Genomic DNA, 16,054 nt, shown 5'->3' on the forward strand with positions numbered 1-16,054 from the left:
CTCTGCCAACCAGGCGCGGAAAGCAGAGTCGAGACGGGAGCGGAAGTAGTGGCGGGCCCAGGAAAGCGACAGGCCGTCCAGCCAAGTGTTTGTCCTGGCCCCTAGCTTTGCTTGCTCATCTGCGAGCTCATTGCCCGCGATGTCGGAGTGGCCTGGGACCCAAATAGCCTCTACCTCGGGTGGGCCGTCGGGCCAGGGCCTTGGTCGCGGCCGCTCTGGGTGCGGTCTGATCCAGCTTGCGCAGATCATCTGGGCGCGCCTCAGATACTGCTCGGAGGTGCCCGGCTTGGCGTAGCGAGACGTGAGCTGGTTCACTGCGGCGAGATTGTCGGAGCAGATCCAGACCTTGCGGCACTGTGGCTTCTCCCATGAGTCGACCTCTGCCAGGGCCTTGGCGATGGTCAGCACCTCGGCGTCATGGACTTCGGCGCGGAACGGGGCAGGGCAGTTGCCCGTGGACAGGGTCCTGCCGTCCTGGATGACCACCCAGCCGGCGCCGACCTTGTCATCTCTCAACTTGGATCCATCCGTATAGATCCAGAGATCTGAGGGGTCCGAGGAGCTGACTAGTAGCTGGTGGGCCGCGGCTGCGGCCTCCTTGTCGCCTTGCAGCGGGGGGCGGGTTGTCGGGAGCACTCCCTTGCACCTAGCAGGGAGGCTCGTGGCGATCCTGTGCGGGAGTAGCCTCTTGAACGTACCCAGTTTGCCGCCATCGATGTCTCCGAACCCTAAGGGGTGGCTTGCCGGGGCTAGAGATGCCTCGAGGAAAATGTTGTTGAAGCCCTTCTCGGAGACGATCAGCTTCTGTATTTACCAGTCTACCAATTCTGGGTGCGAAGGTGAGGCCACTATCCTTGTTTCGTTGCCTGTGTAGCACAAAGCCCGTGTAACCATGATCCATCGACGCAAAAAAAAAAAAAAAAAGACAGAACAGAAAAGAAAACATACAACACCGAGGATTCGCATGTGGTCACCCACCATACTACTGGTTCGGCGCTCTGAGGCTTGACTAAGGGGGAGCAGACGGGACCCCGTATTTTCCGCAGGCTATGGTCGTATGTGGAATATTGTTGTCAAGAAATCACTTATAAGGAAAACATTCACTTGGGCGAGAGCCAAGACAACCTCCACTTCACCTCCACACTAAGCAGACGCACGATAAAAAAAACATACAACACTGGGGATTCCCACGTGGTCACCCACCGTAGTACTAGTCCAGCGCTTTGTAGGTTAACTAAGGGAGAGCGGACGGGATCCCGTGCTTTCTACAAGCTATGGTCGTATGTGGAGGGGGAAGACGGTATTTCTCTTTGTAAGGAATCTGGAGATTTTCATGGTGAACTGGCGCGTCGTTTGATCTTAGTGATTTTGGTAGACGTTAAATATAGTCAAGTCAAGTCAAGTCGTGGTGTCCTGGCACACGACGTTAGGATAGACGACAGCAGTGAAATGTTTCCGGAATTGATAAGAAGAATACAAAACGCTACATCCATGCCATCTCTCCCATCGGCGCAGCTAAGAATGCAGAGTAAAGGTCGTTGTCAACAGCGCTGTTAGCTTGTACCCTCACACGCTTCCGCATTTGAAAAGATTGCGGTGGTCCTTCGGTTGAACATGACATCAAGATCTAGTCAGCATTTCACGATATTTAGATTGCGTGTGAGACTCTCAGACCAACAAAAGGAAGTTTATGACTCGGCTATACATGAAATAGTAGCACAAAAAATATGAATCTTCTATATACACAAGACATTCCCACCCCTGGGTAGGGCAATGTGGTGACAAAAACAAATGCTACATATTTGGTGAAATAGATGTGCTGCCACAAGTAGAGTGGAGTTTAGTAGAAATGCTTGAGCGAGAAAGAAGGGCGCAAAGGGTAACTAATACAATAAGGGTACATGAAAGAGCCTGGAGATACACATCATACAAGCACCACAATCCTATGAAGCAAATGCCGAGCAAATATACTAGCTGAGTAGTAGAATGAGCGATCTCACATGGAGTCAAGGGAGATATTTACATGCTATAACAAGCAGATGTAAACCTAATTGAAGAGTGCGAGCAGATTCCAAGGGAACCCAGCGCCAGCACCTATCACGAGGGCAGTCACAGTAGCTGTGAGCAGAGTTCCAACAGCCACGCCTTCGAGAACTAGGGTGGTGGAATCGCGCATGCGCATGTCGATCTTGCGATCGGAGCAAAGGTCCTCTGCCAGGCTGCGCCAAATCTTGGGCGACTTGAAGAACTCCTCCCATGACCAATCCAAGTTGGCGGGCATGGGAAAATATAACTGTACTGGGCCATCGGTAGAGTAAGAAGGCGACAGCGAATTCTGGCTCTCGTTTAGCTCATTGTTTGTGACGTTTTCATTGACAACAGGCTCCTGAGCCGCGACGATCTCCACCTCGATAATCTTTGGCTCTGGTGCCGCGATAGTAGAAGGGGCGCGAGAGTTGGCAAGGGTCTGAACAGTGACCAGACTATCTTCCATAGTCTTCATGAAGTGGTCAAGTCGATCACGAACCTCTTCCAAGACAGCCTTTTCCTCGGCTACAACTCCTTTGACAAGGCGGTTCCGTTTCCACGGCTCTGCAATGAATTGCAAGACAAGGAAAAGCAAAATGTTGACACCCATCAAGCCCCAGGTTCCCCATGTGCTAGCACGACGGATACGGTCACTCCATATCTGCTCCTCGTGGTAGCGGCGTAAGATACCTTGGTTGAGTTTTGCGCTGAGGCTCTGTTCATCAGCCTCTGCCTCAGTTAGGTTCTCTGACGCCTGGGAGACTTGGCTTTCCATCTCGTGGTCAGTCCGGTAGAGCTGTGTGAAGCGCTCAAGATCCGTTGGCGACCATGCGTCTTTGCGAGCCAGGAGAGTAGTAACTTCGCGCTGTGTCGCAGCCCGCCGGGCATGCATCGTCTTGTAATGGGTCCGACATGTGCGTACGCGGTTTTGGGCTTCCGCTAGCGATGTTTCTAGCTTAGAATTGGCTAACTTGATGGCCTCGATAGGCTTGTATCCCGTCAGGATGTTCAAGGTCTCACTGGCATGTACCACGCGGCTCTGTACATTGTCCATAAACACACTAAAGCGCTCAGAGAGAACTTTGCGAGTATCTTCCAGGTTTCTATGGAGCTCTTGCTTGTCAAAGGGTGAAGGAGCAGCGGAGCCATTGGAGGCAGATGAGGAATGCGAGGAAGCGTCGGAGGACGAAGGGGGGGTTGAGAAGGATGACGGCAGGGGTTCAGAGGAACTCGTGGATGTCGATGACGTCGTTGGCTTTGGCGTGGCATGTTCAGCAGCGGCAGGGTCTGCAAGTTTTGGGGATGCTGTTGGTGGTATTTCAGCCAAAACTGGCGTTGGTTTCTTGAGTAGATGGGCAAACGGTGATTTTTCAATGTCGAAGTCAGAGTCTGAAGGCGACTTTTGGCTAGAATACATTCGCTTGCATACAACTAAGCAGTTCCATTGCGTCTGTGGTAGTGAAGGGATCTTGCGGTATGATTGCACTTTGACGCCACGGTTAGTAGCCCGGGTGGCGATCAAAGAGAGCCGGGCCCCCGGCCGCAGAAGGCCATGCATTGGGCGGAATAGCACAGCGGAAGATGGAGGTACAAAGGAGAAGAAGCTGGGTTCTTGTATGTGAGCCGGCTGGTGTATTGAAAACGTGTAGATTGGACCGCGTATCCGGGGCCAAAGGCGCAGAGCGGTTGGTGACTTCCGCTGTCTTGTGCCGCGCCGTCAAACCCAGCCACCAGCCAGTGTTGATCTTTTGGGTGCAGATAGTGCCGCGTCAGGACACTCAGCAAACTCGCCGCAACGCGATGATGCCGAAACGCGTGTGTTGGTGGTGCTCGCAGAGCTCTAGGATAGCTCCTTGGCTATCGGCCATGCGGGCAGGCTCGGCCCAGCCATCCGTCACTCGTTCAGGCCCCGCTTTTTGGACGTCCAAAATCTGCCACCGCTTTTTGCCTTGTAGCATTTACGGTATTATTTCACTCACCGCCTGCAAAAAAAAAAAAAAAGCACTCAGTAGGGTTAGGGTGGTATGAATAGTGGGGGCCAGGGATTTTTGGTCGGAGAACCCTTGGAATGTTTTATCGGTAGACCCTAAATATCAAACAAAGTGCCGGATTGCCATGTTTTGTCCATCTTCCTTTATCTTCAAATGCGGCTCAAACAAGCTCATGATTACGGTGATCGATCTCTTGTCAGACGCCCCCACTTTTAATCCACCACACCCCCACCCCCCACCAAGTCGGCCGGGTGTGGACAAAGTTTTTTTTTCTTTTCCACGGTGCAAGTTTTCTTTAGCACAGATCTAGTCCGTGGTTCTGTTTATATCTGTCCTCTTCTGAATTTGGCACTCGGCTTTCATAGTAGACGCCGGTCTGAAATAAAGATCTTCTCGTGTGCCACTAAACAGAATTTTCGGCGTGTCTCTGATGCTTTCTTTTGGCGTTCCTGAACTAACCCACATGTAAAAGGTGAACCATAGAAGCGCCGGTGAGGTTTTGCCACCAGCTTACGCGGAGGACCCTAATGTAATGAATGCCAGCACGTCCCTCTAGAAGACCCTTATCTGCAGGCTATCTTGGCTCTATGCAGGGCTCCCCACTTGGTTGCGCCAGCTTCGACAGCCTCATTTGTGCAGCATCCACTTCCATCGTTGCTGTGGGCACTGTTGCGGACAGAACAACGTCATTGGTCTCGATGCTCGTGCGTGTGAGGATCTTGCGGCGCTAGGCTGGCCGGGATCCGGGTTGGCAGCTCCAGCGAAATGACGAGGGACAAAGGCCAAGAGTATGGGCACATGTGTACTTCGGGTGCCCCTTCAGGTGCCCCTTCCGGCGTCTGAGAGTCTTCCCTCGCCATAGCCAGGCGGGCGCACTAGGGCATATCATATCGCACACAAGGGCGCGCACCCAAGCCGTATGCCATTCGTTCTTCACTAGAGCCCGTCCTAAAAACCCTGAATTCGATCGGTGTTCCTCCGGTCTCTCCTCTCCTCAAAACCCTATTTTAGTTAACCCAGGCCCCTGCCTAGCCACTTTGGTCCATCGGCCACTTCGCCGGCCGTGTTTGTATGCGTCAGGACAGCCCACGTTGGTGTGCCAAGTTGCATGTTTCGCCCTACGGCGTGGAATGTTGCTTTTTACGTGTGAAGGATGCGCCAAGTGGGCCCGTGGCTGGAGCCTCAATGGAGCCTCAATGGGGCACTTTATGAATTTCATGCGTTTCATAAGATTTTTACTGGAGCAACCGACGACGGGTGGACGATGTGCTGGTCCCATCTCGGAGCTTTTCCCGCTGGCTCCTCCTTTCCAGTCTTTCTTCTAGTGCGGTGGATGGATGCCATAGCGCAAACGCTGGATCATGGGCTGCTATCTGTATCTTCAGGGCATATCGGCTTAGTGGAGCGGTATGACGTTATGGCTGCGGCAGGCTGGTATTCTTTTCCCTCGCCCTCCCTGCAAGGCCTGCAGTGCGTGTATTTACAGAGTTGTGCCGAAGCGACGTGGGGCTCTTCGGAGCCGTACAGACAGGGGATCCACTCCTGCGCTTCTGCCAGCTTTACGGGTGGTCCATCCAAGCTAAAGTGCGCGAAGGAAGCAACTTGTAACTTGTCAACTCGGAAGTGCGTCAACACTTTTGACACTTTGCGGCGGTGACATCCCCGGAGACATATTTGCAGCGTATGTGATAGGCAGAGACCAAACGGATGGACTGGATGAACAAGGAACCAGTATCCCAGTTCAACGCTTGGTCCCGGTGTGTCCTTTGGTTGGTAACGGTAACATCCACCATCTGCCTGATGAAGGGGGCGGGCGTTGGTGGTTATACCTCATGTCGGCAAAACAACGCAATTCAAACAAAGACGGTGGGGTATAAGAGTATGAGTCTTCTTCTATCTCGAGTCCTGTTTTCCTCTTGCTTCTCCCCATCACAACACACCCTACCCATCTAACCTTGACTTATTCTTTCAACTAAACTCTCCATTCCCTTTCCATACTCCCATACATCTATATACATCTTTTCAAAATGGCCATCACTGTCCCCCCTGCCATGAAGACCGACCCCAAGGTCATCTTCTTCACTGACTTTGACGGCACTGTCACCACCTCCGACTCTAACTACATGATGTGCGATGCCATCGGTTACGGAAAGGAGAAGCGCTGCGCTGCCAACGACGCTGTCCTCAACGGCGAGCGTTCTTTCCGTGATGCCTTCAACGAAATGATGGACAGCGTCCAGACTCCCTTCTCCGAGGCTCAGCAGTGGCTGCTGGACAACACCAAGCTGGACCCCCAGTTCCCCGTCTTCTTTCGCTGGGCTCGCGCCAACAACGTCCCCATTGTTGTTCTGTCCGGTGGCATGAAGCCCATTATCCGCGCCCTGCTGGCCAAGGCTATCGGCGAGGAGTTTGTTGATGAGATTGAAATCATCTCCAACGACATCCAGCCCAAGTCCGGCTGCGACATCAACGATGCCGATGGTTGGTCGCTCAAGTTCCGTGACGACAGGTAAGCTAAACCAACAAACCTTATTCCTGGCTTCCCCTTACAAGGGGTCTAAATGTCACTATCCTGCCTCCACTGCTACCCGCTCACCCACATCTGCCCTGTTCTTCTCTTCCTTCTTCCTTCAAGTCTCGCTTCTGCTTCCCGTCCCTCCCCGTCTCTCCACACCAACTTTAATCGTCCTCAACACTAACGCAATTTCAACAGCATTGAGGGCCATGACAAGAGCATTGAGCTGCGCAAGTACAACTCCATTCCCGCTGACCAGCGCCCCATCATGATGTACGCCGGTGACGGTGTCTCTGACCAGTGCGCTGCCCGCGAGACTGATCTTCTGTTCGCCAAGATCGACAGAGATTTGGTCACCTACTGCGAGCGCGAGCAGATCCCCTTTGTCAACTTCCGGGACTGGGCCGATATCCAGGCTACCGTCCAGAAGGTCCTTGACGGCAAGACCAACGTCAAGCTCGAGGCCAAGGGCCGCATTTGGTAAATCAACACATCCAGCTTTGGAGGTTGGTTTTCCCTTTTCATTTTTTTTCACCTTTTCATCTTTTTTTCCCCTTCGATAATCTCACACAGGCACTCCACACAACGATGATACCACACCGACTCTCCCTCTACCCTTAGATTCACCATTGTTTTTGCCTTTTGTGTTTGCTTCTTTTTTTTTCTTTAGTTTTACCTTAGAGCTTCGTATAGGTTAGCATAGTGCATGCGCATACGGAAAAGCCAGGAATAGTTGTTAGCCAACGGCGAAAACGGGCGCCAAGTAACAACCAAAAAATAAAACGTTTTTTTCCAAACAAAACTTGAACTATCAGGTGCTGGCTTGCAAGACTTGAGGTAACTGAGCTTTGTGACAACTTGTAACTAACTAGTTAGTGGAAAACATTGAGCGGAGAAACTTTGCATGCAAGGGGCTCTTCCAACAACGCCAAGTTTGTGATTTCCGGTGAGACCGGACCAGGCGATGCTTGATTTGGTCATATGTAGCCTTGACTATGGGATTTTGTCATGTCATGAGAAGTTTTCTAGAAATGTGCACGAACCAACTATCACGCTTTTGTAGGAAGCAGAAAATATTGTCGCCCAAGTGTGCATAACCCTTGTCATTATTGCGTGTGGATCATCTAATCACTAGTACATCGGTATCAATCGGTATCAATCGGTATCTTATATGTTTTCCGTGCTTAAGCGTATTGCTCAGGCTTCGTATAAGGGCATTGTTGTGTTTGTCCATCGATGGCGGACCTATTGGTACACTGATGATCGAGATTTATTGCGTTTTATGTCTGTATTCTGGCGATCTAGATCTAGTCAACTTGCCAACAATGCCAGCTTACTAATATATGGTAACACGTGACTGTGGGTTAGGGTCAGACACTCGTATGGCTCCTGCCCGTCGATACCCATGAGTCCAAAGACCTGGATCGAGTAGCTAGTTAACTCGAGAACCATGGAATTTATGCACAGCCCCTTGTATGGGTAGTGGTGGCCGGTCCACTTTGGCCATTACGAAGTTTTGGACATGTGCATTGATTGTCTTGCGGTATAGCCACGGGGACATTTTGGTTGCATGAGGTCTGTATAATTAGTTGCAGACTAACAGCTTGAAAATATTCCGAGTTACACAAGCCAAGGCAAAATGTAGGGGAAAAAAGATGCTGTTGTTGCTGGTCTTGATATGTTTGTTTTGTATGGAGGACACGAGTGCAAAAAAGAAAAGATATTTCTCCCAGAGTCCGTGTTCCTAGTCATGTATGTACACTCACTGTATAAATATCCCAACTCTTGCCCACGACGCTCATTGAAATGGGTGGAATGCGGGGGCACAAGCACGTGGTCTTGTCCGATACACGCGAGCCGTCGACTATGAGAGGTTGTAGACAAGCACACACTTCTTCCTGTTGCACTGTTTTCTTTTGCTTTCGTTTATTTCGGGCTCGGCTTCTGAGCCTGGCTAATGCTTTGGCCCGCAGAAATGCCAACCAGGGCACAGACAAGGTTGTGATTTCTAATAGGCCTAGATGTGCGGATTTCTAGGCTCGTGGACGATGTACAGCACTTTTTGATAAGTGTGTAGTTCTAGCTTATATATAGCGGTGCATGGTGTGTGCACTTTCATGGGTTTGTCCGTTCATAATGTATGCTGAGATGGGTAGAGTGCTGGAGCAGGAATGGAGGAAGACTCGAGACTAGGGTTCTGAAACAAGACATACCACCGCCCAAGGAGGAAGACCCGTGGTAGTGATGTCTCTGTGTATCTATACGCATTTGCGTTTACTTTAGAGAAGCCTAGGTCGAGATAGGATCATGGCTTGTCATCATACGGCCATTCATCACGAGTTCTTGCAGCCAGGGACAACATGGGCCTTGGAGTGAAACCCGATGACGATGGGACATTGGCTCAACCCCCGAACTGTTGACGGCTTTTTAAAAGCCGAGTTAATGGTATATATAGTTGGTGATGTCTTTTTCATCAACAGCACATCTGACTCTTCCATCCACCACTCACTTGTGCATCTGCATCTCTCATTCATCCTCTCACTTTCGCTCTTTCTTTCTTCTGCATCTCTTGCATTCATTAGCATCAACATACAAAGCACTTCATATTTAGTTAAATCTTGCTCTTCGAACCAACAAAATGCAGTTGATCCACGCTCTTGCTGCCGCTGCCGTCGCTTCCGAGGCTGTCATGGCCCGCGAACAAGGTTTCGACAGTCTTCTGGTTAATGATGACAAAACGGAGACTACGAACATGAGATACCCCCTCAACCCCTGGGCCTTCTTTGACAAGCCATCCTCAACTGCTCCCCGCCGTGTCGCATACTTTAACTACGGGGGTCGCATTATCGTTAACGGTGACGAAATTTACGGCAGCAAGGCCAACATGGATGAAGCCATTGTTCGCCCTGGCCAAGCGCCTCGTTCTATCTCTGTTCAGAAGAACGAGTATAGCCTATGGAGGGATGGTGAGATCAAGTATTACTGGTACGACGAGGCCAGCGAGCAGATGCACGGTGAAATGTTCAATGAGGCTATCCGCATTTGGAAGGCTAAGCTGCCCTGGTTGCGGTTCACCATGGAGGGCTACAAAATCGGTAGTCGTCCCCTGGGGCCTGTGGTCGTTCAGAGTGTCAAGGGAAGCCTGACCACCAGCAGCTTTGGTCACACTACCAACCCCCAAGCCAACTATCTACTTCTGGGCACAACCGAGAATGTTCGTGACTACGTTCATCAGATTGGTCATCGTAAGACCCCTCTCCCCTCAAACTAACAATATCTCTGCTAAACCCTTGTGCTAACAATAACCTCCAACAACAGTTCTGGGTCTTGCTCACGAGCACCAGCGCCCCGATAGAGACCAGCACCTTGACCTGTTCTGCGACCGCATCCGTTGCACCAACAAGTTCAACCCCATGACCAACGAGCACCTGGAGTGTGAACCTGTAAACTGTGAAGCCGACACATGCACTGGCTACGGCTGCAACTTTGTTCCCTTTGACCTTGACGGCATGAAGCTGGAGACTCTGGGCGAGTACGATGTCAACTCTGTCATGCACATTGACCTCGCCGCCTATGGATCTCCTCTTGCCAAGGGCAACCCCCTGGAGCCCAAAGATGGAGTCGTGTTCCCTCCGTTGTCCGTCTACCCTTCCGTTGTTGACGCCCAGCGTGTTTGCAACCTGTACCCCGAGAGCTGCACGAGTGTCTGCGGCAACGGTATCGTCGAGGCCGGCGAGGAGTGCGACGATGGAAACAACGATGACAACGACAGCTGCACGGTTGAGTGTAAGCTCAGAACGGCCCAGGTTGAGAAGAGGGACGATGATGATGAGAAGAAAGACGCGAAGGATAAGACTTCCAAGACCGAGCAGAAGAAATCCGACGGAAAGAACAAGGAAAAGGAATCCGAGGAGGATAAAGAAGAGAAGCCTGTCGAGTGCATTGACCAGTGCAAGCCCTGGCCTGGCGTGAACAAGTGCCACCAAAGTACCAGCTGCATTGGAATCTTCAAGGGCGTTGATCACATCGGATACCGCTGCGTCTGTGCTGCTGGCTTCAGAGCCGCCAAGCTTGACCCCGAGGTTGCTATTCGTCTTCCTTGGGAGGGCCAGTCCTACCGCGTCTATGTCGAGCCTGGTGTTGAGTGCAACACTAGATGCAATGATAACTGGTGCGACGAGGTCGCTGAGCAGGCCCACTGCTACCAGTAAATACATAGAGAGTCCCATTGGTGGTTCTCTTTGGTTGGTCGAGATTTGAGGTGTGAGTTAAGCTTCGATGCTATAATACTTGTTTGGTTGAGATGGTGAGTGAGGTTGCAGCCTTTCAAATGGTTACTGGCACATGGAGAGTCGATAGGCTTGTGGTAGCTTGTAGGTGCAGAAAATTAGACATAGACATAAACATAGACAAATGGGTTTTCTTTGAGCTTTCCCGTTTGCCATTTCACCAAAGACCAAATAGTTCCAGTCTCACTTCAAGTATGAACGAGCACTTCAGGCTCACGCCAAGCCCAAGCCGGCGTGTTCTTAACCACACCAACAGAAGGTTCCATGTCCGCGTCCAAATACCACGGAAGTTACATTTTATATATGCTATTCTTCGCTACTCTATGACGACTCGAGTTGACCTTTCGCTTATTAAAGGCAGATCATTGATAGCAAACCTTAGTTTCACCTTCTTCCATCTTCACCAGCCGGCCTTCTTTCGACACAGTATGTTATTGCTGTTGTCTATCTTAACGCCCTGTGCTAGGATTCACTGACCAAGTAGGCGTCACGGGCGGCTAGTCAATTTGTTTGAAGGGTCAAAACTATGAAACGAGCTGGCAATGTCCAGATACACCATGACTTGACTATATTTATCGTCTACCAAAATCGCTAAGACCACAGATACACCATGAAAATCTCCAGATTCCTTACAAAGAGAAATACCGTCTTCCCCCTCCACATACGACCATAGCTTGTAGAAAGCACGGGATCCCGTCCGCTCTCCCTTAGTTAACCTACAAAGCGCTGGACTAGTACTACGGTGGGTGACCACGTGGGAATCCCCAGTGTTGTATGTTTTTTTATCGTGCGTCTGCTTAGTGTGGAGGTGAAGTGGAGGTTGTCTTGGCTCTCGCCCAAGTGAATGTTTTCCTTATAAGTGATTTCTTGACAACAATATTCCACATACGACCATAGCCTGCGGAAAATACGGGGTCCCGTCTGCTCCCCCTTAGTCAAGCCTCAGAGCGCCGAACCAGTAGTATGGTGGGTGACCACATGCGAATCCTCGGTGTTGTATGTTTTCTTTTCTGTTCTGTCTTTTTTTTTTTTTTTTGCGTCGATGGATCATGGTTACACGGGCTTTGTGCTACACAGGCAACGAAACAAGGATAGTGGCCTCACCTTCGCACCCAGAATTGGTAGACTGGTAAATAGTTAAATACATTTTGCTGTCGTAATGTCTGTCGTATGTCGAGAATACCTCGCGAGTAGACAGGTAAAATAAAGACAAATCAAATCAAAATCCACCGGCTCTCAGTACGGGTTGTTGACCCCCGCGGATAACAGCGCTTTTTTCTTTCGTATGGCTGTTGCACCAACTTTTGTTCTTTTTCCCTCCTCTGTAGTTGGCGGACAGGATAAGGATCCCCTAAAACCTTCTCATGAGATGCTCCTCAACACCCATCGCCTTCCGATTCAACTATCTTGTCACCTTCCAACTCCTTCCCTCTCCTCGCTCTTTAAAAACCTCACCCGCGCGTGTCGTTGCTAAGAGCGGACAGTGACCGAATGCATTCGTTGAGAGCACCTGTTGATATGTTGTTTCTACGAGATGTGTTGCTGACATAGCCCACTATTCATTGGTTATCCAGACAAGCCCAGATCTCCCCGATGTCTCCTCGTGTCCTGGCTCGCTTTGCTGCCTCAGGGGCGCCAATTCCCTCGGCGTTATACACTTCCTTCTATCTCTTCAGAGCCACGTGATCTTCTTTTTCCCACTCAACCTTCCCTCCTACAATCTCCTTCCTGCCACTGTGACCGTAGAATCTCAGCACTACGTGGTGCATCTTTGTGACTGCATTTACAACAACAACAGGGACATGGTCTAGTGGTATGCTCAGAATCCCTCACGCGGAGATAGGATGGCTAATGAAGACGTTCAATTTCAAAACATACGAAGCATTAATACATGAAAAGAGAATCAAAAGAACGCAGAGTCTAGTTCCATTCAGGCCATGCCCATACCAAACATGAAGAAAACGAGAGAGTAGTAATCAAAAGAAACAGCAGCATAAAGACTACAAAACAAGTTGCCCCATTTCAAGAACAAGATTACTACCAACACATCAATGAGCCGTAGTCCACAGATATCTGGACCCATCTTGTAGTTTTACGCCAGGTATCCAATAATATCGTCGTCCAGACGCTCAATGTACTCCTTGTCCATCAAAATCTCAATACACTTCTTGATGTCGCCAACTTTGGGTGTAAACCGTGACTTTATCTGGTTGATGGTCTCACTGACAAGCTGGGCGTGCTTCATAGACTTGCGCGCTTTCATGATGCGTACCATGGCAGACTTTCGTTAAGAAGTTTAAAGTGGTTAGCTCTCGAACTATTAAAAGATATGTCAGATTAGAGAAACATACCTGTATTAGAATCTTGCGGTCTTCTTCAATCGTCTTGTTGGTTTCTACTTCTTCCTGCTTTGCCTCCTTCACACCACCAACATCAAGCTTGAGGCGAATCTTCTTGCTCTTGAAGTCAGTGTTTAGTCTGAAAGTCTTGCCGGGGCCCGGCTTGTCGGTGTCATTGGGAGTCATAAGCAACACTTTGCCCTTCAGAATAACAGACAAAGCACCCTCTAGAACCTCGGCTTGTAGTTGCGTCGCAGAAACCATGTCCTCCCACGTGTATGTCAATGTCTCGTTGAACAGTAGGAGAATAGCCATTTGGTACATGGAAACCTGGAAGGTGTAGGGGATTTTGGCATTTTTGCAGTAGTTTGCTTTGATTTCACCCTTGCACAGGTTCCACAGCCATGTTAGTTTACGACCTTCATGGTTGCCCTTGTAAAAGCGATAGAATCGCTCGCAGTCCGTGTTAACCTCAGCTGGTGGGGTGAAGTTGGTTGATGGAGGCGTCAACGGCCAGAAGCCAGTGCCCAAAATTGAAAAGGTAGCATCAGTAACGAGCTTGACATCGTTAGCGCTGAGGTAGGCCCGGAAGTTGGTGTTAAGGTCTCTTGAGAGCTGCATGTCTTGGAACATGCGCTGCAGCTTATTCGTGTATTCAAAGCCGCACGCCTCTTTAAGCTTGCTGATCATGCTTGTTTCGGCATCATCTGAGGTAGAGTTACTGTGTACCAGGCGACGTGCCAGCATTCGGGAGTAGAATTTCTGGAAAACGTCCTTGTCCTCAATGTACTTGAAGACAGTCATTATTTGGTTCAAAGCAGTTTCTAGCTCGGACTCTGAGACACTGTTGCTTCCTTTGCGTAGTAGGATATCGGTGTATTTGGCAAGGAGCTCGGGGGATTTGTTGGAGCCCGACTTGCATACTTCATTGCGATTGACGAATTCACGGCAGGCATTATCCAATGCTCGAGTGAACTCAGGTTCGTCGTTGAACGAACGCTTGACAAGGCTCTGGTAGCGAGTGTGAATATCAAGCAAGGCATCGATATAGACTTTGGGCTCCAACTTTTCACTATCAGAAGCAACCTTTTGAACAGCAGCCAGACCTGCCTTGCGTACGTGGCTTTCGAAACGCTGTCGAAGAGGGTCAAGTCCATCGGGAATACGGGATAGTAGGTTATACATACGAGCCATGTCAGCCTCCCGATCGTTGTCAAGTAAAACCTGGAATTCTTCTCGCAAGAGTGAGGAATGGTCCAGAATGAGGGCATCGTTGCAAGCCTTGCGAAGCGGAGGTCCAAGATCTTGATGAAGATAAGTTTTAACACGTTCCTCCTCTTCCTCTAAACGAGCTTCGGCCCTGATCATGTAGTCAACTACACTGTTTTCAGCGATAAACTTCTTTGACTCAGCCTGGTAGAACTGAGTGGTGGCAACAATAAAGGGCCGCTCAAAATGGTCTCTATAGACTTCAAGAGTAGACTTGGAGGGGTCAGTATCATCAAGGCCAAGGGCGACAAACGAGTCGACAACCTGTTTGATCTGGGTGTATTCAATCGTTTCGCCGCGGCGTTGACTTTCGACAAGCTTCAGAACAGCTTGCATGACCTGAGTATTAAGCTTATCGAAGAGAACGGAACGCCACCGTACGAGGTGAAGCGTGTAGATATCAAAGACCTTCTTTCTACCTTCGTCCATTTCACGCTTGACCCAGTGGCGGTTAAGGTAGCGGAACAAATGATGGATGTATTTGGCAGCCGTGGTGTAACGGTTCCATTCCTTGTTGTATAGCGCAAGAAGAGCTTCGTCGGAGTAGGCTTTGGACTTTTCGGTGAGCTCTTCGAGGTGATTGGAAAGATAATCGTTGAGTTTGTTGTAAATTTCCTCGCCGAGGAGGTGGGCTGCAGACAAATGACGGTTAGCTAAAAGAAAAGCCAGGGAAAGATGTGAGGCTATTGTGTGTACCTCCTCGGTGAACGGCGCCCCCAGGAACGAAGCTAGTGTTGCTTGTCACTTTCTGCGCCGTGCAAAAGTTGTGAATCGCACTAAATAATGTGGTCAGATGAGGTCATAACTCGCCAGGGAGACGATGACAAGTATTGGTAGCACATACGAATAAACACCAACGTACTATAGAGTAGTGATGTGTTAGCTAGAGTTATATACAAACAAATGGCTGAAGCGGGAAAAGAATAGTATCATACAATTTGCATGTTCATGCCGCGGTCAAGATCATTCATGACTCGATCAATACCGACCTCAAGGAACTTCCATCTGCAGGCAAGCACAGAGTTGCATGTTAGCAAGACGGCAGACGATCACAGGGTCGAAGGCCATGCGTGGATAGGATGCATACGTTGATTCAATGTCGTTCTTGTTAGGCTGGGTCGGCATGGAGTACGGAAGGGTTGCCATGGTGTGAAAGGATAAAGCTACTACCAGAGCAGCCGGAAAATGGAGTATAGTGTTTTGGACCGGGCAGTATCGAGCGTCGTCTGCGGTAGGCTTTTGTTATGGAGAGGGCGGCGGAGATTTTTGAGGCCGTAGTCGTGCTTGTACTTGAATGCGGATGTGATGACGGCCATATACGTGCGATGGTCACAAGTAGCGATACGATGCGTAACGATGAGCAGGAGCAGGAGCAGGGCAAAGGCCACGGCAAAGCAGGTTGACGGCGGCAGCCAGAGCAGAGCGGATGATATTATTAATAATTTATGTGGCGTGGCTGAGTTGCTGGTCAAGTAGCAAACACCGGCTCCGCAACATAAGAACGCAGATGCGGGCTGATTGCTGGCTGATCAAACAAATCAACAACGGCGGCAGACCGGGAAGAAAACGGAAGATTCAAAGCAGCTGGCGACAATCGACATACAGACACGCACGCACGTAAAT

The 16,054-nt window shown here is 50.0% G+C and overlaps 4 protein-coding genes across 4 annotated transcripts, besides 3 other annotated features; 2 read left to right on the forward strand and 2 right to left on the reverse strand.

Moving 5' to 3' along the window:
• Nucleotides 1–605: part of a sequence feature (Protein overlapping with rRNA (BROUX77_000739, KAL5614902.1) was converted to a misc_feature.) that runs on past the window's edge.
• A 93-nt stretch (nucleotides 606–698) lies between these two features.
• Nucleotides 699–804: a sequence feature (Protein overlapping with rRNA (BROUX77_000739, KAL5614902.1) was converted to a misc_feature.).
• A 144-nt stretch (nucleotides 805–948) lies between these two features.
• Nucleotides 949–981: a sequence feature (Protein overlapping with rRNA (BROUX77_000739, KAL5614902.1) was converted to a misc_feature.).
• Nucleotides 982–2,047: 1,066 nt separating this feature from the next.
• On the reverse strand, nucleotides 2,048–3,586 carry BROUX77_000740 (uncharacterized protein; the record flags this gene model as incomplete). The annotated part of the gene is made up of 1 exon (XM_073752486.1): nucleotides 2,048–3,586. One exon carries the CDS (start codon nucleotides 3,584–3,586, stop codon nucleotides 2,048–2,050), a length of 1,539 nt encoding a protein of 512 aa, XP_073608976.1.
• Nucleotides 3,587–6,046: 2,460 nt separating this feature from the next.
• On the forward strand, nucleotides 6,047–7,018 carry BROUX77_000741 (uncharacterized protein; the record flags this gene model as incomplete). The annotated part of the gene is made up of 2 exons (XM_073752497.1): nucleotides 6,047–6,528; nucleotides 6,733–7,018. 2 exons carry the CDS (start codon nucleotides 6,047–6,049, stop codon nucleotides 7,016–7,018), a joined length of 768 nt encoding a protein of 255 aa, XP_073608977.1.
• A 2,154-nt stretch (nucleotides 7,019–9,172) lies between these two features.
• On the forward strand, nucleotides 9,173–10,745 carry BROUX77_000742 (uncharacterized protein; the record flags this gene model as incomplete). The annotated part of the gene is made up of 2 exons (XM_073752508.1): nucleotides 9,173–9,779; nucleotides 9,853–10,745. The coding sequence occupies 2 exons, from the start codon at nucleotides 9,173–9,175 to the stop codon at nucleotides 10,743–10,745; spliced, it is 1,500 nt and encodes a 499-aa protein (XP_073608978.1).
• Nucleotides 10,746–12,915: 2,170 nt separating this feature from the next.
• On the reverse strand, nucleotides 12,916–15,577 carry BROUX77_000743 (uncharacterized protein; the record flags this gene model as incomplete). The annotated part of the gene is made up of 6 exons (XM_073752519.1): nucleotides 12,916–13,104; nucleotides 13,175–15,063; nucleotides 15,128–15,207; nucleotides 15,276–15,292; nucleotides 15,367–15,436; nucleotides 15,519–15,577. 6 exons carry the CDS (start codon nucleotides 15,575–15,577, stop codon nucleotides 12,916–12,918), a joined length of 2,304 nt encoding a protein of 767 aa, XP_073608979.1.
• Between the last annotated feature and the right edge of the window lie 477 nt (nucleotides 15,578–16,054).

The sequence above is a fragment of the Berkeleyomyces rouxiae genome, assembly GCF_048999995.1.
Source record: "Berkeleyomyces rouxiae strain 22BRR77 chromosome Unknown BrBRR77_ptg000001l, whole genome shotgun sequence".
In the NCBI taxonomy this organism is placed as follows: Eukaryota; Fungi; Ascomycota; class Sordariomycetes; order Microascales; family Ceratocystidaceae; genus Berkeleyomyces; species Berkeleyomyces rouxiae.